General features: G+C 38.0%; 1 protein-coding gene and 1 long non-coding RNA gene across 2 annotated transcripts in view; both read left to right on the forward strand.

Annotated features, from left to right (window-relative positions):
* The window catches only part of LOC107581883 (uncharacterized), a 748-nt gene extending 436 nt beyond the window's left edge, over positions 1-312 (forward strand). Inside the window, exons 2-3 of the long non-coding RNA XR_001608876.1 lie at positions 140-177; positions 264-312. This is a non-coding gene — a long non-coding RNA (uncharacterized lncRNA). The remainder of the gene's footprint in view (positions 1-139; positions 178-263) is intronic.
* Positions 313-17,190: 16,878 nt separating this feature from the next.
* Positions 17,191-21,176, forward strand: LOC107581304 (uncharacterized protein C1orf106 homolog). The gene is made up of 8 exons (XM_016266809.1): positions 17,191-17,214; positions 17,247-17,369; positions 17,471-17,702; positions 17,827-17,874; positions 18,519-18,807; positions 19,127-19,285; positions 19,955-20,750; positions 20,784-21,176. The coding sequence occupies exons 1-8, from the start codon at positions 17,191-17,193 to the stop codon at positions 20,826-20,828; spliced, it is 1,716 nt and encodes a 571-aa protein (XP_016122295.1). The 3' UTR covers positions 20,829-21,176.
* Positions 21,177-22,466: the final 1,290 nt, after the last annotated feature.

Below are 22,466 nucleotides of genomic sequence, written 5' to 3' on the forward strand. Positions count from 1 at the left end.
TATTTATTTATTTTAGGCTATACTATACATTTTTGCAACCAGTTATTGGTGTGATTATTTAGTTGTTAAATAAGGAACAAGGAAGGTTTTTTGGTGCCATTTACAGGAAGAATATTCTTTTTTTTTTGTTGTTTTCCAGTACATCTTGTCTTGGGAGCACCCTTTGATTTTACATCTGTAAGTAGTTATCAGTTAACGTAATGGACCTTTATGATGTTGTAGCAGTTGATATTTAAAGATTTCTCTATGTTTGTGTCTTCCAGTGTGACATTCCAATCATACTGAGATGGTGGACTCCAGATGGTTTTCTCTCTTTGAAATTTGAAATTAACCAAGGTACATGTATATTACAGTGCAGAAACCCTACAAGCGGCCCTTCCAATTGGATAACGGGCTACGCTTGTGAGGTATGTCTCAAATCTATCTATCTATACACATTAATAAGAAATATTAAAGTTACATTTTCCTTTAATATTCTGTAATGAAGGAGATCCCAGTAATCTCACAGAAGTTGTGAAATGGCTCCATTAAACAGACATCTGCTCAGGGGGCCAGTGGAAGAGCCTCTTTTCCTTATAATGGAGGAAGAGGACAAGGAAAAGGCCCTCAACAATCTCCTGGAACAGAAGTTTCCAGAGTGCCCTTCATATTTCATCTTGTGTTCAGGGGAGTTATTTTTGTAGGATTGTCACGTCAAAATGTGCCCAAGAGTGAATTGTTCATTTTGTACGGTTTCATGCAGGATTGTCATGACAAAATGGGCTTAATAGTGAATTGTTCATTTTATAAAATTCAATTTAATTGTGTACATTTTGATCGTTACTTTTAAAAATATGCTGCTGTTTGTGTGTGTTTTATTGAAATGTTTTAGTTTTCATATAGAAAAATGTATGATGCACGTGTTCTTGACTTTAGAGTAAACATTTATTTTGAACCTTGTGATTAAAGTATATTTCATATAAAATGCCCAGAAGTTTCAAACATTATTTTTAATATCACAAACAGGAAATTACTCGCATAATACAATGAAACGAAAAACTGTATAGGTCTACAAATAAATTACACAAGATTAATGTTTCTAAAATGCTTAATATGTCATTATAAAATGCATACATAAAGTATGACGTATCGTGTGTACTAAAAGCAAATTACCCCTTAAAAACCGTAAGGTGGCGCTACTCTGTTAAAAAAATGTAAGCTCCGCCCCTCACTTCCGGTTCTGTGGCTGTGGTTCTGAAACTGCTGGTGCTGCGGGTCTGCAGCTGGATACTATTGTTCAGACACGGGTCACGACGAGGCGTTTCCCCATAGCGACCCCTAGAGGACGCAGTGTCTCGTTCCCTACTCAGGGAACCATGGTTACATAAGTAACCTGAGACGTTTTATGTTTACACGGCGCGAGACAGTATAAGTCATTATAATCCGTAATTATGTCCCCACTGGATGCAACAAATGCCTTGTTTATAATGGGTTTGAATGTTTTTGTCTCGTTGCTCCGGCCGAACACGGCATCACAGTATGGTAAGGGGAGTAACATTTCCGTCACACGCTTGAGGTATTTGGCCAATCACAACACACTGGATAGCTGGCCAATCAGAGCACACCTCGCCACACACCAACAAGTGTATACACCTCGCTTTTCAGACCGATGAGCTTTGTAAAAATCGACGCGTTTCAGAAAGGCGGAGCATAGAGGAGAAACAATAATGTACAGTATGTGGAAAATAATGTGTTTTTGAACCTTAAACCGCATAAACACATTTCATTACACCAAATACAAAAAAATGTCTTTTTAGCAACATCATATGACCCCTTTTAAACCGATGCCAGCATCGTATCTTCCAATGTTTCTCTGAAACCTAATGTCCGCGTTACACTCCCCGTGCATCTGATACTCGACTGCCATTGGCTCATCAGTGTTCGAGGGGAGGGGCTTACCGATAGGTCAATTGTCCAATCAATGTTGTTGACATCGTCGACTATATAAATAAGAACGCTAATACAAGATTTACAAATGTCTCGAAACCTGTTTTACTAACCAAGTATGAAACTTGCGAAACATGGAACAAGATATCCACTACGGTGTACACATGATTAACTTCGATTTTATATGACACTTTAGGTAATCGGCTCTACCTTGTAAAACAAGAAAACAGAATACCACACTGGAAAGTTATTCTATGTTCAAACATGCTTGGTCAAATCAATGAACATTTCTCTCTTTTCTGTGACTGGAGCGTAAGCATTTACTGTGAGACGGTCTCCTTTTCAAGGTGAAACCTTTCATATGTTAATAAAAGGCACCAGCACTATGGCAAGCCGTTTTGACTTTTATTCATTCTCAGGATATGAATTCTTGATATCAACAATTTGATTGTCACTAGTGACAATCAAATTGTTGATATCAAGAATTAACATTGTTACTAGTGGAAATGTAGTTGCTGATATCAAAAATAGCAATTGTTACTAGTAGAAATCTAATTCCTGATATCAAGAATGAACATTTTAACTAGTAAAAATTGAATTGTTGATATCAAGAATTAACATTGTTACTAGTGGAAATGTAGTTGCTGATATCAAAAATAGCAATTGTTACTAGTAGAAATCTAATTCCTGATATCAAGAATGAACATTTTAACTAGTAAAAATTGAATTGTTGATATCAAGAATTAACATTGTTACTAGTGGAAATGTAGTTGCTGATATCAAAAATAGCAATTGTTACTAGTAGAAATCTAATTCCTGATATCAAGAATGAACATTTTAACTAGTAAAAATTGAATTGTTGATATCAAGAATTAACATTGTTACTAGTGGAAATGTAGTTGCTGATATCAAAAATAGCAATTGTTACTAGTAGAAATCTAATTCCTGATATCAAGAATGAACATTTTAACTAGTAAAAATTGAATTGTTGATATCAAGAATTAACATTGTTACTAGTGGAAATGTAGTTGCTGATATCAAAAATAGCAATTGTTACTAGTAGAAATCTAATTCCTGATATCAAGAATGAACATTTTAACTAGTAAAAATTGAATTGTTGATATCAAGAATTAACATTGTTACTAGTGGAAATGTAGTTGCTGATATCAAAAATAGCAATTGTTACTAGTAGAAATCTAATTCCTGATATCAAGAATGAACATTTTAACTAGTAAAAATTGAATTGTTGATATCAAGAATTAACATTGTTACTAGTGGAAATGTAGTTGCTGATATCAAAAATAGCAATTGTTACTAGTAGAAATCTAATTCCTGATATCAAGAATGAACATTTTAACTAGTAAAAATTGAATTGTTGATATCAAGAATTCAGATCCTGAGAATGAATAAAAGTCAAAAGGGCTTGCCATACCAGCACCCTGCAGTCCCATCAAATGGAACATTAACGTTACATTCTACCTTCCCTGCTTTTCAAAAGATCCGACTGCATGCAGTCAACGGCTCATTTTATAGAAATTACAAAAGCCCTCATTTCCTATCCAATACATTGCTGACGTGTCGTTTGCAAATGATTTAAGCCATTAATAAAGGATCTTACTATGCTGCTGCTCAGCATGTGTTTATCTAACAGTGTCCGATTTGTGAATGAACCGGTTCACACAATCGGTCTGAACAATTAATTCACGAGTCAACAGTTCAACTGACTATTAAAAGAAAAAAGTCAGATTTGTAATGAGCCTAGTTAATAGCTAAAAGTTACGTTATCGTGGTTGCATCAAACAGAATTGAAATGATAATAATCACACTTATTAGTAAAATGTTAATACTATAATATAATAATTATTGTTAATGTAGTAAGCGATAAACTGCAATTATTTAAACAGTATATAATCGTTTTTAACAATTTATTTTAAACTAGTTGTTCAAAAGAGCCGATTCGTGAAAATGAGTCGGACTTCCCATCGCTAGTTCAGTCAGTGCTGTGAAAAAAGTTTCTGGAGGGGTGAGGGGCGTACCATTGTGACATGGGGGTATGGTTTTAAGTTTCCATAAACGTGCCGTCGTAACGCACATAGAATAAAAAGACAGGTCTCGCATTTCTTCAGACGTCTTATGTTAATTTTGTTGCATTACGAATTTCTTTTAAATGTTATTTCTATTATCAGAACCATCAACGATAATCTACGTTAGACGTAACACCTTTAGTTCGCGTGGTTTGGTATCGTCCATTCTTCAGAGGCTCGCTTACATCAATTTGGAATGCGGCGCTGGAGAAAGCGTGAATAAATAATATCCCATGATAATGCATTGCGTAAAGATTTGACGACTCTGCGTAGGTTTTCCTGTTATGACGACAAACGGTATGGTAATATTCTCCTTAATCGATTATACCTACACATAACCTTAACTAACGCAGCGCACCAGATGAAAATTGAGTTTATACAGCACAGCCGTTTCAACCAAGTTTTGCAAGTATTCGCACTCTTTGTAACTATTCAAAGTTGGACATCTATGCAGAAAAGTGAAAAAGTATATATTTACCTATGCGTAGTTTCAAAGTATGGTGTAACTTACTGAACGAAACGGAACAAAGTAACATTAACCCGACATTCTCCTATTTTAATGATTCTAGAAAATACAGCAAAATAGCCTACATACATTCAGATTTTGTAACCATGACAAATCCAGGGTTATGTTGAAAGTATCACTGCAAAAGTTCTTTAATAAGTACATGCTTATTTTAAAATGTAGTGGTTTCGTGATATCCTAAATGGTTCATTAAATGTAAACTCTTTTCGTTGTGAAATCATTTTAAATAAAACAGTTTCCTAGTCCATATTGTGTTGAAGTTCAGTTGCTGCCTTAAACTTTTAAGTAAAATGCCATCATACAACCTGCAGTGATATGTCCTTTTCGCTTTTTGACCTCTTCAAATTTAACTAGTAACTAAGAAAATCAATTTTTAAAATATAGTAACTCCTAAAGTTATAAAGAAATGACAAAATTATATTGTAGTGTGAAACGCGGACTGGATGGGAACAAGGATGTTATACTAATGAAAACATTTTAACAGAGTGAAGTTAGTAAGCTTTTGTGATTATTGTTTATATGGAAGTGTAATATTGTGTGGACAGTGTAGAGAAGTTGTAAAGCTTTGTTTAGAACCCAAGGAGGAAAAAAAACATGCACAGGTATTTTAACTGTGCCGTGAGAATCACATGCTTATATTGTTTCGTTGTCTAAAGGTGGATATTATTTTACACACCATTCATTAATTCAGCTGGGAACACTCATTTCTGCAACAGGGGTTTGGTTTAATGCTTATAAAGACGCATGATCTAGATCAGTCAGTCTCAAAACAGGTCAGAACTGCAAGTTTAGCTTTTAAGTAATAAAGTCGATGCTCTGTAGTCTAATGTAATTTTTCAGGTGTTGTTCCTCATGTAAGAAAGACAACTGAACAATTTGTCCTTGTGTAATGCTTTGGAATCCAGTGATCAGTGTGATTAAAATCATCAAGGGTGATTTGAGTGGGTCGGCATCAGAGGGAGTAGACCACTGAGCGTGAATAGCCCTGGAATCTGTGGCTTTGTTGGTTCATAGCCAGGGTCGGCCAAACCGGAGCCAAGCAGTGCATGCGTATTGTTTGCTGCCGACAGCTCAGTTTTAAGGCTCTCATTAGCACCTCTGAATGTGGCCTAATACAATGACAGGTGCTGTAGTGATGTTTCTATATCGTCTGCTTGTGTGGCAGTGCATTATATTGGATTTAACTTTCAAAATCTGTTGTTTTTATTGTGTTGTTTTATTCTAAATTCTTCCTGGCTCATATTTGCGGTAATTGTGCCTTCCTTCCCATACAAAATACATCGTACTGTATGATGTCTAGAATAATACAAATCAAGACAGTCAGTATAGAAAAGTGATTGAATGGTGTCCTTTCTTGTAAACTAATACATCCAGCATCATTCACGTCTTGTAAACCTGAAGGAATTAGTCAGAAATAGCTTTTTATTCAACTGCATTACTGTTACACATGCGTCACCACACAGGACAGTAGATAGATATTTTATCTACTGTTCTGTGCAATGACACAAAGACTAAACAGGAACCGACTAAAGCCATATGTAACCATAACACACTGATTTCAAAGAAACATTGCACTTCCTCTTGGATAAAGAAAGGATGGTTAAAACAAGATCTTGTTTTAACAATAATTATTCAGTATTTCAGTTAAAACTTGAGCATTGTTTGAGCTATAAACTTGTTCTCATCACTTTTTCTTTGTTAGGGTTTAAGCCATTGCATTTTTGTTAGGGTTGGGTATCGTTTGGGTTTTTTCCAATACCGGTGCCAAATCGATAGTTTTAAAACGGTTCCAGTGCCTGAACCGATACTTAAAAAAAAAAAATTACCCAAAATAGGATGGATTGGCCATTATTGAGCGCTATAAACACATTTAATATCTGTTTCATTCATACTGGACGCCAGAGGGCGCCCTCACGCAGAAACTCCACATGAGTATCACAGAAGGAAAAAGACTCAGGAAATCCCTAATATGAACAAAGGCATTGCTATCGCTGTAACTGAGTAAACAGAAGATATAAACGTTTTGAATGATAAAACAAAGAAAATAAACACTCGACTGCGACAATGTATAGTTTATCTGTGTTATTCAAGCCAACTTTGGTATTTTCATCATAATTAAGTATATTTATAATCCATTGCTAATCGACATAGCCTTTTTACCATATGCTTTTTACAGTATAGAACGGTATCTACCTGCTGCCATCAGAGCAAGTGTAATTGCTGCATTCACGCTCTCCTCAGATACTCTCATTTCCCGAGTTGTGCTTTTAAGTCGGAATGTGAAAACAACATGGACACTCGCGTTACTACAAAGATGTGTTGGATTTGTATTATTAGAGCTTTCCGACTTGCGTTTGTGAATTTTCTCAGTCGGGAAATTATTTTTCATGTGCGGACGGCAGCTGGGAATTTAGCTCGTCGGAGCTCACTGAGCCCTGAAGCACCGAGGTGGCAGGGGTATCAATGAACCTCTGTGAGGGCACTGAAGGAACAACCAACCTGACTGCTGTAGCCTCTTCACTTGAGGGGGCGAGCTCTCCCGTGCCGTACCGTTGCCGGGCGGCAGCTGGGATTTTCGCTCGTCGGAGCTCACTGAGCCCTGAAGCACCGAGGGTGGCAGGGGTATCAATGAACCTCTGTGAGGGCACTGAGGAGGATTGGGCACCGTATACTGAGGTGTTATCCTTTCCTCCCCAGGTGGGGCTGCCCTCAGGGACTTAACAATGGTAGGACCGTTTAGCCGAGGTCCTCTTAGACAAAATAACGGTCCGCAGATCCGTTTTCGGTCTAGAAGACCCCAACTGAGAGCGTCGCCCCGACCCCCGATCTTTCTGTGGAGGGGTGCGGGTTGCAACGCTCTGTTTTTGAGACTGGTGATATGAGGAGCTTGACGGCTTGGGCTGCTCCCGCTCAGCAGCCCCACCACTGAGCAGGTCAGCCTGGTATGCTTGTAACACCGCCATGGTGTGCAAACATGCGCCAGCCTGACCTACCGCCGTATAAGCTTTCCCAACCAGACTCGATGTAAGCCTAACGGGCCTGGTGGGAAGCTTCGGGGCCTTCAGGGACGATGCTGAGAATGGGGAGAGATAGCTCGCAAGCGTCTGCTCCACCACTGGCATCGCCCCATATCCCTTATCATTCAGCCCCACGATGTTCTTTTGAATAATTCGAGACTGTGGGGCTGTAAATACAGGATGAGTATGGTTTCTCCCACGAGCTTGACACCTCCTTTTTTTAGCATGGAGATCGGGGAAAAACGGAAGGCCCCGTTGTGAAGGCTGTGATCTGGATTTCAGAAAACGCTCGTCTAATTACTGTTTCTGTTTTCTCGGCTGGCCAAACGATATTTTATTTTGGCGACTGCACGAATCACACCCCATAATTACTTTTAGGACGAGCGTCCTATTTCTCGGCTGGCCAAACAATATTTTATTGTGGGGGGAGAAACCGCAGCGCGGGCTTCCGAACACTGAGAAAGAACACTAACTCGCAGTGATGACAATCAGCTCCTCGAAAGCTGACCGTGTATACTCCGCTCCTAAACAAACAACACACAGATCGTGTGTATCCCCCGCTGCCAGATAGTGTGGGCAGGGAGGCACACAACGTCTGTAATGCCGTTTGCTCGCCATAGATATTAGTTTAGACTTTGATATATTCTTTTGAATGCTTGTGAACTGACAGACAACATTAAATAGACTGACACATACACAGAGTGCTACTGAAGAGCAGAAGCTAAGTTGCTCTGTCGGATGCACTTTTATACTTCCTGGCGCTCACGTCACCCCGCTCGTGACGTCTCGCTGCTCCATTGCACTGATTTTGCATGTGCTTCAGAACGCGGTCACGCAGGGGCGTTCCCAAAGCGATCTCGACGCAGCTCGAGTTCCTGAAACATTGGTGGCATGGAAATGAGGCACTGAAATCTGCGTTCTGATTCGGTTCTAGTACATACATACATAGGTACCCAACCCTAATTGTCGTGGCAACAAAGTTGTAAAATTGGATATGACGTTACACTGAAAATACTTTTTTTGGGCCCCACTCATTTCCATTATATGTGCCTCATTGTTAAACCAATGTTTGCTTTTTTTTGTTTTTTAAGAAAAGAGGAGGGCAAGTCAAAAATTTAGTAGTAATCAACATAGTGCCACAAGCGGTGTTGATTAAAGCCGTAATTTCCCTTTAATGTGTTCTTCAAAGTTTTTTTCTGATATTATTCTGCTATTTGCCTATTATAATGATTATATTCAAATGTGTGCTGTCCCAGGTGAACTAGCCACAAACATTTTCCACTAGCAGACATACCGCCCAGCAGTCATGCACTCATTATTTATGAGGGGGCACAAGTTGGTGGGGGGGGGTCGTCATGTGATATACAGCAGCCACAACGGAGGGAATATACGGAGGGAAAGTACTCCTGGGGTTTGCAGCCTGAGGGATTCGTGCTGATCTGCAGTGCTGGTGGTAGAGCACACGACATGTCAGTCCACATCAGAGAATCCATCTGTGCTTTGGCTCATTTGAAACCAATTTCTTTCTGCCAAAAGGGATCCTTGCAGCCACACAAATACCAAACGCCAGGGTGCGGTGTTGGTGTTCACAGGCCTCAACATTCTTATTCCTTCTCGGCCTCACATGCCAAAGCTTTAATTATGCAGTGTCATACTATGGATACTATTTTGGAGTAATTACAAGTCAATAATTACTGACATTGATCCACAGTGTATATTTAGGATCAAGTTTGAGGTCCTTCCTATTCCTATTAAGGCTAAATGTAACATTTACTCATGCTTAAAGATAGCAATGTCTTTTCAATGTCACAAAATGGTTTGTGGAATGTTGTTTTGACAATTCCATTTTCTTCTTTTCTGTCCTAATCCGTCTTCTTAAGTGTAACATCCATTTTCTGTTCACACACTAGGCTTTAGATTGCTCTGCTACACTATTAGATACCTCCATTGTAATTTTATACAGTGCAGTTGTTAAACTGTTTAGCCTTATATTCATTGTTTTTATGCTGATACTTTAAACTGTACAAAATGTTTTGTCTGTTAAACTAAAAACGTGTTTAATTCAAGTCTAATGTATTATAGTAGTATTATTTAAATGGACTGAATCAACTTGACTTTTTTTAATGAAAGTAGGGTCAGATAGCTGCATATTTCACTTTTTACTATGTCATGTGGATGCAATCATAACATTAGTGAGAATAATGCCTATAGATTTATTTATGTAGTCATAACCTGATATTAAATATAACTTATCACTAGTGTAGCCTATGTATTACACTACCGTTTAAAAGTTTTGTTCAACAAGAATGCCTTATTGATTAAATGTGACTATAAAGATTTTACATTGTTACAAAAATATTAAAGGGGTCATATGATGCTGCTAAAAAGAACATTATTTTGTGTATTTGGTGTAATGAAATGTGTTTATGCAGTTTAAAGTTAAAAAAACACATTATTTTCCACATACTGTACATTATTGTTTCTCCTCTATGTCCCACCTTTTTGAAACACGTCGATTTTTACAAAGCTCATCGGTCTGAAAAGCGAGGTGTGCTGTGATTGGCCAGCTGTCCAATGCGTTGTGATTGGCTGAATACCTCAAGCGTGAGACAGAAATGTTACACCCCTCACATACTGTTGATGCCATGTCCTGGCCGGAGCAACGAGACAAAAGCATTAAAACCCATTACAAACGAGGCATTTGTTGCATCCAGTGGGGACATAATTACTGATTATAATGACTTATACTGTCTTTTTACGCGTTGCGTTGCATTGCATCGCGCCGCGTAAACATAAAACTGTCTGCATTTGTGATCAGAGAAATGAAAAACAACAAGTGCTACTCCAAACTGCCCAAAACTCACGTTTGTGCATCAGTGGCAAATCCTTTAAATGAAAACGCACTTACGTGAGTCAGAACTGCCGGCATTTTAGTCTAACGTTACTCTCACAGGATCAGTAAACAGTCCTCCATAAAATGCGCTGTACACAGCTGGATATTTGGGTTAAACTGTTCTGGAACAATGTTGTAAATACCACTGATTTGTAGTTGTGTCCTCTTTTGGAAGACCAAACAAAGTAGTTTCGCTTTCACAATGAAAAACACAGAGGCCTAGCTTGAGGGGAAGCCCCGGCTTAGCGTGCACTGAGGCCGGGCTAGCGTGAGCTGAGGCGGCGGGGTCGAGAACGGTGCGCCCGGCGGATCCGACGAATGAGCGGCAACCACATGTGAAAGACTGGATTCCGCTTCGTCCACGGTGAAAGTTGATGTATTCCCTCAGCGAACAGCACAGATCAGCTCTAGGCATGACGAAGCGGATATCGTCCTCTTTTGGAAGACCAAACAAAGTAGTTTCTCTTTCACAATGAAGCACACAGCGTCTTCATGACATGGCTGCAGCGTCAACAAAACTACAGTGAGACTAAAAGTTACACCTTCTTTCTTTGTGTGAACATTTGGGCGGCGTTATGCAAATCTTCCCACATAGTGAGGTAGATATGTGGGGGAGTGTTAGAACGAGCCGTTTTAGGTAGGTGTGGCAGACTCTGAACTTTTATAAAGTATAAACTTTAGTCTTTGCAACTTTACAGATCTTCTTTATGCACCAATAGCTTGTAACACTCCAAAGAGAAAGGAAAAATTTAAATCGCATCATATGACCCCTTTAAGCAGCACAACTGTTGTCAACATTGATCATAATAAGAAATTATTCTTGAGCAACAAATCAACAGAATGATTTCTGAAGGATCATGTGACACTGCAGACTGGAATAATTCAGCTTTGCCACCACAAGAGTAAATTACATTTTAAAATATATTAAAATAGAAAACAGTTATTTTAAATTGTAATAATATTATACAATATTACTGTTTTACTGTATTTTTGATCAAATAAAAATAGCTTTGGTGAGTGTAAGAGAATTTTAACATTTAAAACTTTTAAACAGTGTATGTGTGTAATGATTTGACAATCTGTATATAATGTATATATTCCCTTTTATATAATGGCAAAATTCAATATGGTTTTTTTGAACTAAATGTAAATCAAGTAAAACTTGACCTTATAGACCATTTTCTTCTCATCATTTCTTCTTTTTTTGTGTGTGCCTGGTGTAGACAGGTCCTAAGTAAAGGTTAATATGTGGCTGTCACAGTTCACTGGTGTTCCCAGCGTGCCTGGGCTCCCTGTCTGAATGGGCAGGATGGGGGAGATCCACACAATAATAAAACCCTCTCCAGCTCCCATACGTACTAATCCAACATATCCCACATACCCGGGAGGAGGCGAGATATGAATCTACAGGCTTACATACAATATCAGCTTTAACTTTTAGACAGCTAATCCTATGGAAATCCAGTGGATGTTGCACTAAATAAACGATGTATATATTCTATCACAACTGTCTTGTTCAGTTTGTTAGTTTAGATTTGTGACCCATTGCTGCAATGCAGACTTTGCTGCTACATAACATTCACATGCACATTTGACATGACCCAAGAAACCCATTTTACAGCAAAGGACTCGTACTAGCTCATACAGGCAGGCTGTAATATAAAGCTACAGGAAGATAAAAACAATCCTAGAATCATCTAGTTAGTGCCAGATAAACAAACACTAATGATCTGTTGTTGTTTTCTTAATGATCCATTGTGCATTTACTGCTTAAAAGCAGTTCTCAGAAATGTCCCTACTAAATATCAGCTGTGTTCGCCTGATTTGTCTAAAATAGCACACTTATGCTTACAGTATCTCCTAGTAGGGAAGTCCCTTTTTTGGAGGTTGTTTTGACACAAATAACATGATCCAGAAAACTCAATTACTTCCCACATAAATCTTGTAGCTAAATCTGGTCAGTTCAGAGGTCAGTGCTCAATTCAGTGTTTGTGGAGCCCAGCCCATGGTTATGTTAGGCAAAGACAAGTACTGATTTCTGCATTCTGCCAGCAATTTTTAAACCATTCTGTTGTTCCGCAGACAACAAGCTGTATGCCGCAGCTTATGAATCTTTATGATACTTTTATTGGTGCTTTGTATTGTTTTTGAAAAGCTGACATGATCCTAATTTAATCCTATTGTTTTTATGTTATCTTTGTTTGATGTACAAATTAGGGACTAAGAAATTGGCAGAATTTTAGTCAGTCGTTGGGCCAGATGCTTTTTCTAGGAATTTTTTCTAATTTATAATTGTCATTTTTGAAGCTCACATTTATCTCGTCCACTGAGCAGTTTGTAAGACATGAGAAAGTTTGTATGATGAAAACATATGTGAATCACGGCACTTGTCATGTGCACAAGGTAATTTTTAATCAAATTGAGGAAGTAGTCAAATTCAAATGTTTACATGCTTTATTTTTTCTTATTGATCGGATAATTTTAGGTCTACACCACCCTTTCAATCTGATTGAAGTTTCATTTGGCTCAGGCTTAATGGGATTGATTCATATGTTTACATGAAGGCATTTAAGCAATAAATCATTATTATAAACGTAATTTGGGTGCATGCAAATATAGCTACTGCTCAAAACCCAGTGACTGTATGCAAAAATATAGCAAAAGAGTAAAAAAAAAAATATTTTTTAAAAAGGCCTAATTTTGGTGATTTATTATTATACTCAAATATGCAAAGTTACCATCCCATTCCTAGCCTTTTTGTTTTGTTTTGTTTTTTGTTTTGTTTTTGGACAATGGTGTAGACTAGTTGTGAAATCAGATACTGGCATGCTCCAGCAGTCATGTTTCCTTGGGTGATAGGATACTATCCCGTCTGGCAGCCGTGGTGGCTCCTATAGGCGTTTAACTGGCATTCTTGGAGAGCCATTGTGAGAACAAGGATCCTGAATGTATGTGAACGATGCATGAGAGCAGCAGGTGCAGCGTGTCCCGCAGTACTCCTTCCTCTGACGTCTGTGTGTGGGTTGGTTTCCTGTTGTGTCAGAATGTTAGAGTGGAATGAGTTTCTACACAATGCCTCAATGAGGTAACTGTATGCACGACAACAGCATTTGCATTACAGTGCTGTTAAAAAAATATAATTGAACAAGGAGTTTGTTTGCTTGCTTGTTTGGTATTATATCTTTGCATCAGTTGGTTATCTTAAATGCAAATGATGAATTGAGGTATTTTGGGACACCAGTACTCTTAATTAGATGCCAAAAAAATATTCCAGATTACTGTAATTCATTTTTTGTACTGGATGTTAATGTAAACCATGTGAGTTCTTGTAAATAGGCTAATGGTTTGAAAATGGTGTTGGCCTAAGTATCCCCATTAGGGGGCAGCAGGATCTCATAAAACACTGATCTGTGAAGGGCTATGCGGAGTCCAAAAAGTCTGAGACCACTGGTGAAAATTAGTTTAGCTTTTTTTTTTTTTTTCATTTAATACACTTTTCCCTTGCAAATAATTTTATTGTCATACAAATTTAATGAAAAGCTAAACCACCAAATTAAAATGCTCAGACATTTTTTTCACCCTTTTGCTTTGCTTATGCAGATTTGAACTGCATAAACTCCTCAAGTTTATATAAAACCTGATGATCATATTCTTAAGCATGATTTTAGAAGATCCGAAGAAGATCTCTTGATGAATGAACATCTGGCTGTCTGTATAAAGGAGCTCACATCAGGAGTGTCACAACTTTGCTTATTTGATTAGTGACCCAGAAATATTGTTAAATTTAAAATATTTCTTATTCGTGTATTTCTTAAACATTTCTTTTGTTTTAAAACTTCCGAAACTTGTATTAGGGCTTTTCACATTGCCCTTAACCCTGGATTATCTTCGTTCTAAACCCTGGTTTTAACCCCTGGCTAAATGAACGTTTCACACTTGTAATTAAGAAGCAGGCTTGGCACCACATTTTACCTAGGGTTATGAAACGTTTATAAACAGTCGTTTCTGCATTTAAGTGGATGAATTGAATTGGAGAAAAGAAGGGACCATTTCATTCTTACATTTATAGTCCGAAAAGTCCATTCTGTCCACTCTTACGTCAAGCAAGATAACCCAGGGTTAACTATTTGAGATGTGAAAAGCCTATTGGTTATTTCCAAGTTTGAATTACATTTTTAGTATTGAGTACATTATGAGAGACACGTTGTTTACACTTTTATGGTGTGATTTCATTACTTGCTTCATAATTGTATGTGCACATGCTGATAACAACAACAACAGGAGGAGTTATTATAGCTTTCGTCAAGTGTGTACAAGAGGTGTGACGCTGTGATGTCTCTCTCACACACACACACAAACACACACACAGAGGTATGTGCAAGACGCGCCCAGGTTCATTTTACAGTACGAACTCCTACCGGTGCTCATCCAGAGTTGGAGTGCAGTGTGGAGCTAGACATCTCTTGGAAATCAACTTATTCTGTTTGCCGGATACACTTATACTTAGAGGGATCAGTATTTTACAATATGTGAGTACTTAATGTGATAATGACTGTAGTTTATCATATAAGTTACCATACAAGCACAACTAAATGCTTAGAGCTAGCTTTCTTTTTTTTTTAGAGAATGTTCTCACTGGTTGTGTAATATGATAGTTGTAATTATAACAAGTAACAATTTTTGGGGTTAATGTGTTTTTAATTCTGCCTTTTCTAATTTTTTTCTTGATCGGTTTTCAGTTCTTTAATATTGAGTCTACTGATAAATAACACCAACTTTTTAGAGCCATTCATTCTCAAATCAAGAAATGTTAACTTAAAAGTTATAGCCTAAAACAAAGACAAAAATAAAACAACTTTGCAGTAATTTTATTGTTTTTATAATGTTACTAATAATAACATCCACAAATAAAACTGTAGTTAAAAATGGATTCCCAATATAAAAATTACTACTATTGGTTAGGATTTAATATTTCATTAATTACTGGTAGAACAGTTAACAATAATTATAATAAAACCTTATAAACATGAGGCTATTTTTTGTGTTATATCTCTTTAAAGATTGTGATATTGAGAATGACTGGTTGCACTGTTAGTGACTAAGAGTGCATCTGTAGTTTCAAAGTAATAAAATCACAGCTGACCGATTATAGAGCATCTGTTAATCATTGTTCCAACTGTAGATATTCACAGCTTACTCAGGAGATTGTCATCATGACGTAGAATAACATTTTGACATACTGACAGGAAGCCGGCGGTGAGACTCTTGGATTTGTCAGTCATACACCGCAGAACATTTGTGACCCTAGACCACAAAACCAGTCTTAAGTCACACGGCTATTTGTAGCAACAGCCAACAATACATTGTATGGGGCAAAATTACCGTAAATATATCAAAACTTAATTTTTGAATAGTAATATGCATTGCTAAGAACTTAATTTGGACAACTTTAAAGGCGATTTTCTCAATATTTTGATGTTTTTTCACCTCAGATTCCAGATTTTCAAATAGTTGTATTTCAACCAAATAGTGTCCTATCCTAACAAACCATACATCAATGGAAAACTTATTTATTATAAATCTCAATTTTAAAAAATTGACCCTTATGACTGGTTTTGTGGTCCAGGGTCAGATATGTGTCACAAGCTGGAAGTGGTCTGGACTTTGGCATTATGATGTCACATATTGTCGGGAAATGCCACTGAAATATGTATGCATATAGTTAATTTAGATGTTAATTTATGTTACTATTTGGTCACTTTATATACAAGTATATACAGTATATGTTTGTATATATAAATAAAGGTATTTGCCATAAATGTAAATGTAAGAGACGTGAAAACCAGTCTGTAGCTAATTGCAATTCCTTTTAACTGTAAGTGGTCTGAGAAACTGTTGTAGAAGTGAATCGAGGTTAATTAATAACAAGTGAGTGCAATGAGGCAAAGCAGCCCTCTTCATTAACCTCTTCTGTTGGGAGCATTCCAGTGTTGTAATCTAAGCACAGCACGGCCTTGTTCCTCCTGGAAAATAGACATTTTTCAGATACAGATGGATGTTTAAAGGAAGAGTATTTACTTGAATGGCCTCTTAGTTAAAGCTCACCCTGAGCTCCTGCTGACGGCGCATAGCCGAGAGGCGTAGTTAGACTGTGATTTTTAGTGGCCCTGTTAAAACTATTGTTTGCCAGAGCAGTCTCCTGGAATCCGCTCTGACCCCTGTGGCTCTGGGTCAGGACACCCGTCACAGCTGAGGGGCTGAGTGGTTCCACGAGACTAGTTTTTGTTCACTTTGGCTTGAACAGCTAAAATAAAAGTTGTGCTTGCTTTTTAGGAACTCGTAAAGTAAGAGAAAACCGAGGCTTTCACTTCGAAGACCACTTGTCCATGGTTTAGTTTGGCAGGTAGAGCTCTTGGTACAGATTAGGCAAGAACCGAATCTTTCAACAACAGGCTTGCATAATGTAGCGGTTGAAAGCTGTAACTTGTCCCGACTCGCTGAAAGGTTTCATACTGGAGAAACAGGAATTCTGGTTAAAGGCTTGTTCGTGATAACTTGCTCGTCGTGACTTTGTTCTGTTTCACTTAATTGTTTGATTATGTAATTAATGTAATTATACTTACAAATAACATTGACAAATTACAGATCTTCTTGACTGCCCAAGATAGATTTTATTATTTATTTTTTTTCAAATAGATTTTTATTATCTGCCTTTTGTAAGCAATAACAAAGAACAAATCAGTTATGAGCCAGAATTTTAATTCTAGGGCATCCCTAATCAATTCCCTGTTCTGTTTTAGGAGCTCACAGGACATTTGTCCTCAGATTATCCCCTGTTACCTGGAGAGAAGCCCCCTCAAATTCGTCGGCGCATCGGAGCTGCTTTTAAATTAGATGAGCCAAGCATCCTACATAGAACTGAGGTAAAGTCCTACACTGACTCTTAATCTATATTCACACAAACCATGGATAACAATCGATGGTTCCTATAAATAAGTCTGAATCTGATGAACATGATACACAGGACTCTGAGCTGAGCTCTGTGGAGGCTGGTCTGGCTCTTCAGCAGCATATATACGTGGCGGCCCACAGACTGTGTCAGGAGGAACATCTCTGCAAAGCGGTGAAGAGGAGTCGTCTACAGCAGTACCAGCGTGAGGAGAGGAAACTCAAAGAGCTACAGGAAGCTGTGTTCAGGCTGAGACTGGAACATGGCCGATCTTCACCACGCCCTGGCATGATCACACAGAGAGGAGGTGAGTGATAAATAGGAGCACTTACTTTTTCAGGTTTTTTTTTTTTTTTACTCGACCATGTAATGAGTTAACAGCTTGATTATCAAAGATCATCTTGCTCTTATTTTATCTGTTTTATATCAAGGCACTTCAGACAATAGCTCGTTGTCAGACTCTGCTGTGCTGGATGAGGGTAAGGCAAAACCATGTTTATGCATAGTGTTTTTTCAGATATTTTTCAGATAATGCAGTCCCTAAAAATTTTTTGCTTTGTATATATATAGTTTATTTAAAGGTTTTTATTATTTGAAAAATATAAATAATACATATTTTAATAGATTAATCATTAATATAATATATATATATATATATATATATATATATGTGTGTGTGTGTGTGTGTGTGTGTGAGACCCTGGACCACAAAACCAGTCATAAGGGTCAATTTTAGGATACAATATTTGGCCGAGAGACAACTATTTGAAAATCTGGAATCTGAGGGTGCAAAAAATTCAAAATATTGAGAAAATTGCCTTTAAAGCTTTCTAAGAAGCTTTGCTTAGTGTATTGTCCTTAGCAATGCATATTACTAATCAAAAATTAAGTTTTAATATATTTACGGTAGGAAATTTACAAAATATTTTCATGGAACATGATCTTTACATTTGCTAATAATTTTTGGCATAAAAAGAAAAATCTATAATTTTGACCCATACAATGTATTTTTGATTATTGCTACAAATATACCCATGCTACTTATGACTGGTTTTGTGGTCCAGGTCACACATGTCTATAACCCTTGTTAAATTAAATAATATCTCTCTCATCCATGTTTCAGAGGAACTGTCTTCCCAGCTTTCTTCAGAGCCTCCTGCTGTAGACTTTCACCCTCCACCTCTAACCAACTCTCATCCCCCTCCTCATACACCTATAGTCCCCTCCTACCGGCCTCTGGAGGCCACTGTTCGTCAAACCCCGCCACAATCCCTGGAGGATTTGCACACATGCCAGAGTCCAATCTTAGAGCATGACCCTGCCCCCATTCAAAGCTCTCCCTGGATGGAGAGTAGTTTGGACCAGCCCTATCAGAAAAAGAAAAAATCTCACTCTAGTAGCATCAAATCCAGGTACATATAGCAGTATATATCATATAGTAGAAAATATCTACAGTGCAAAGCAAGTATTAAATGTCAAACGCATGTCATCTATGACCTTTGAAAAGCAGTTTTGACTCACCTGGTCATCAAGACATCACATAGTAATTTTTTGGTTGGGTATAACCACACCTCCTCTTATGTAATGGCTATGAAGCCAAACATCTCAAAGTTGATTTATAGAACACATGTATTGTTGTCAGTAGAGCACGTCATAGCAAAACTTCAGCTGTACTGTTTCGGTTTGTCTTCATAAGTGTAAAAAAAAGTGTTTTTGTTTTTCAACTCATAGTAGTCCTGCTGTTACCCCCACGTTGCCTCCTCTGGAGGTCTGTCTTGCGGAGGCCGGGATACCACTGCAGATACCCACCCATGCTGCTTTGAAACACACACAGTCCTGCAGCGCACCCTCCACTCCAGAGATGCACCTGCGCAGGATCCAGTCCCTTAGGTTTGATCTCAGTTTACTCACAAACTCACACAAAGTTTGCGGTTGGTATAAACCAATTTTTTTCAATAAATTTGTATTTATTTTTATACAAATATATATTTTATATAATTAAAACCCATTTATATTTCATATGTAATATGCTGCATTGTTATGATCAAAAATAAGATAAAAAGAGTAATATTGCGAAATATCATTACAATAATTAAAAAAAAAAATCAAACCATTTTAATGTATTTTAAAATGTAGCTTATTCCTGTGACGGCAAAGCTGAACTTTCAGCAGCCATTACTCCTGTCTTCAGGGTCACATGATCCATCAGAAATCATTCTGATATGCTGATTTGGTGCTTAAGAAAATTCATATATGATGAAAACAGTTGTGCTGCTTAATTTTTTCTGTAAACTGTGATACATTTCTTTCTCAGGATTCTTTCATGATTAAAAAGTTCAGAACAGCATTTATTGTTATTTGTAATATTATAAATGTCTTTACTGTCACTTTTGATCAATTTAATGCACCCTTGCTATATAGAAATATTAATTTCATTTTTTAAAAATCAAACTGACCCCTAACTCTTGAGTGGTAGTGTACAGTTCAGATCACATGTGTTTTATATATTGTATGACCATCTCAAATATTGACAAATCTATTAATTTCTCATTATAACAGAGTTCCCTACACTGATCCCAACCCTTATGATCCCGAGCGGGAACGTGGGCGCTCAAGGGGCCCCAGGAGACGGTTGACAGACTTTGCGGTGACACCATCAGAATACTCTCCAATAAGTCTAAATGTGGGAAACCCTTTGTACTACTCTAGTTCTGAGGACAGCAACTCGGAGCACTCTGTGCAGTCCTACACCAGCTCTCCCTGCCAGGAGCACCCTGGGGAACTTCTGTGGCCCTACCAGCCACAGTACGGATACCAATACACCAGCTTCAATGACTACTACATACCACAAAGATGCTCTCCTACCCACTTCTACAAGAATGCTCAGTACCAGTCCTCACCGAGTTTTTCCAGGGGGTACGTGGAGGATGGATGGGGTCACCCCTTGGAAATGGACAGCGGAAGATCGTCATACATAAGCCACCAGGCCCCTTCGCCTGTTTATTCATCTAATGGTCACTATGAGTACTGCTACAGTGAGGCTTTGCCTTCCCAGCAGCGAAGTTGCAGGTTGTTACCCGCCCACCTGAAATTGTCACGGGCTCCTTCGCTAAAAGAGTATCCGCACCATCCTAGCAGAGGCCTGCCACGGCAGGTGGTGTCGGAAGAACTCAAATCGTGGCACCAGCGCAACCAACTCCGACCGCCTCGCCCGCACTCGCTGGACCGGAACAGGCAGGGCGCACTCCGCATCCGAAATGCGCCTGGGCAAGAGTCCCCGCTTTCGCTTTCCCAGCACCACCAGTTCCAGGAACAGCAGGTAAATAGGCTTTCCTCACAGTCACTCAGAATAAATGTGTGGAAAATTTATTGACCTGCAAAGAGAAAGGAAACATCTCCAAATATGTACCTATCTTGGCTCTGTATGAAATAGAATAGAGCTGTATCGCCTTTCTGTCAAGTATCAGTCTGTTGGGAGAGGAATTTCCAGAAAAGGCAGATCAGTTACGCACTGCCCAGGCCTGCCTGAGGAACGGGGGAAGGTTGGCTTGATGCTCTTGCTGTGTCAAAGTGAGATCACTGCTGGATCTAGGTGTGGTGTTCAGCTATGAAAGAGCATTTGATTGGAATTAGCGTAGGGAATGGCACAATAGCAAACTGCACACAAATCATAATTGTCATTTTGTTGTTTACGGTTGCCCAGAGACATTAGAACACAATGCTTTAAATCAGTGCACACTACTATTCAAAAGTTTGAGGACTGTAATTTTTTTTTAAATGTTATTTTTTATAGAAGTCTTTAAAGGGGTCATATGATGTTGCTAAAAAGAACATTATTTTGTGTATTTGGTGTAATGAAATGTGTTTAAGATTCAAAAAACACATTATTTTCCACATACTGTACATTATTGTTTCTCCTCTATGCCCCGCCTTTCTGAAATGTGTCAATTTTTACGAAGCTCATCGGTCTGAAAAGCGAGGTGTGCTCTGATTGGCCAGCTATCCAGTGCGTTGTGATTGGCCGAATACCTCAAGCGTGTGACGGAAATGTTACGCCCCTACCATACTGTGATACCCTGTCCGGCCGGCGCGACGAGACAAAAAACATTAAAACCCATTATAAACAAGGCATTTGTTGCATCCAGTGGGGACATAATTACGGATTATAATGACTTATACTGTCTTTTTACGCGTTGCATCGTGCAGCGTAAACATAAAACCATGTCTGCATTTGTGATCGGAGAAATGACAAACAACAAGCGCTACTCTACACTGCTCAAAACTCGCGTTTGAATCGTCAGTGGCAAATTCTTTAAATATAAAAAACGTACTTACAGTCTGTGAGTCAGAACAGCCGGCATTGTAGTCTACTCTACCAGGATCAGGAAACAGTCCTCCATAAAATGTGCTGCACACATCTGAATATTTGGGTTGAACTGTTCTGGAACAGTGTTGTAAATACAACTTAACCACTGATTTCTAGTCGTGTCCTCTTTTGGAAGACCAAACAAAGTAGTTTCGCTTTCACAACGACCAAGAGCTTGTAACACTCCAAAGAGAAAGGAAAAATTGAAATCGCATCATATGACCCCTTTAATGCTCACCAAGGCTGCATTTATTTGATCAAAAATGCAAATGAAAATATTGTTTTATAATATTACAATTTAAAATAACTGTTTTCTATTTAAATTCATTTTAAAATGCAAATTTGGGATGGCAAAGCTGAATTTTAAGAGATCATTATTTGGTCTTCAGTGTCACACATTGATTTTTGTAAATGGTTGCTCTAAAAACAAATATAAATTTCCAGATGATAAATACTGATTAGAGTAATAAAACATCATCTCTGAAATCTTGGGAATTTATTAAACCAATGATTTTGGTGACATGATCACAACACCATTCTTGAAAATCGTGAATTGGAGTGAAAACATAACACTGCAAAACGTGAAATTAAAGGGTTAACTATTATATTACATAGATTCGTCTATATAAATTAAAGAAATTATATCAATATCCATTTAGATAGAAAGAAAAATGAATTCAGGTAGCAACGTAAGTAGTGCCTAAA

Source organism: Sinocyclocheilus grahami, unplaced genomic scaffold (genome assembly GCF_001515645.1).
Source record: "Sinocyclocheilus grahami isolate Dianchi unplaced genomic scaffold, SAMN03320097.WGS_v1.1 scaffold3.1, whole genome shotgun sequence".
Lineage (NCBI taxonomy): Eukaryota > Metazoa > Chordata > Actinopteri > Cypriniformes > Cyprinidae > Sinocyclocheilus > Sinocyclocheilus grahami.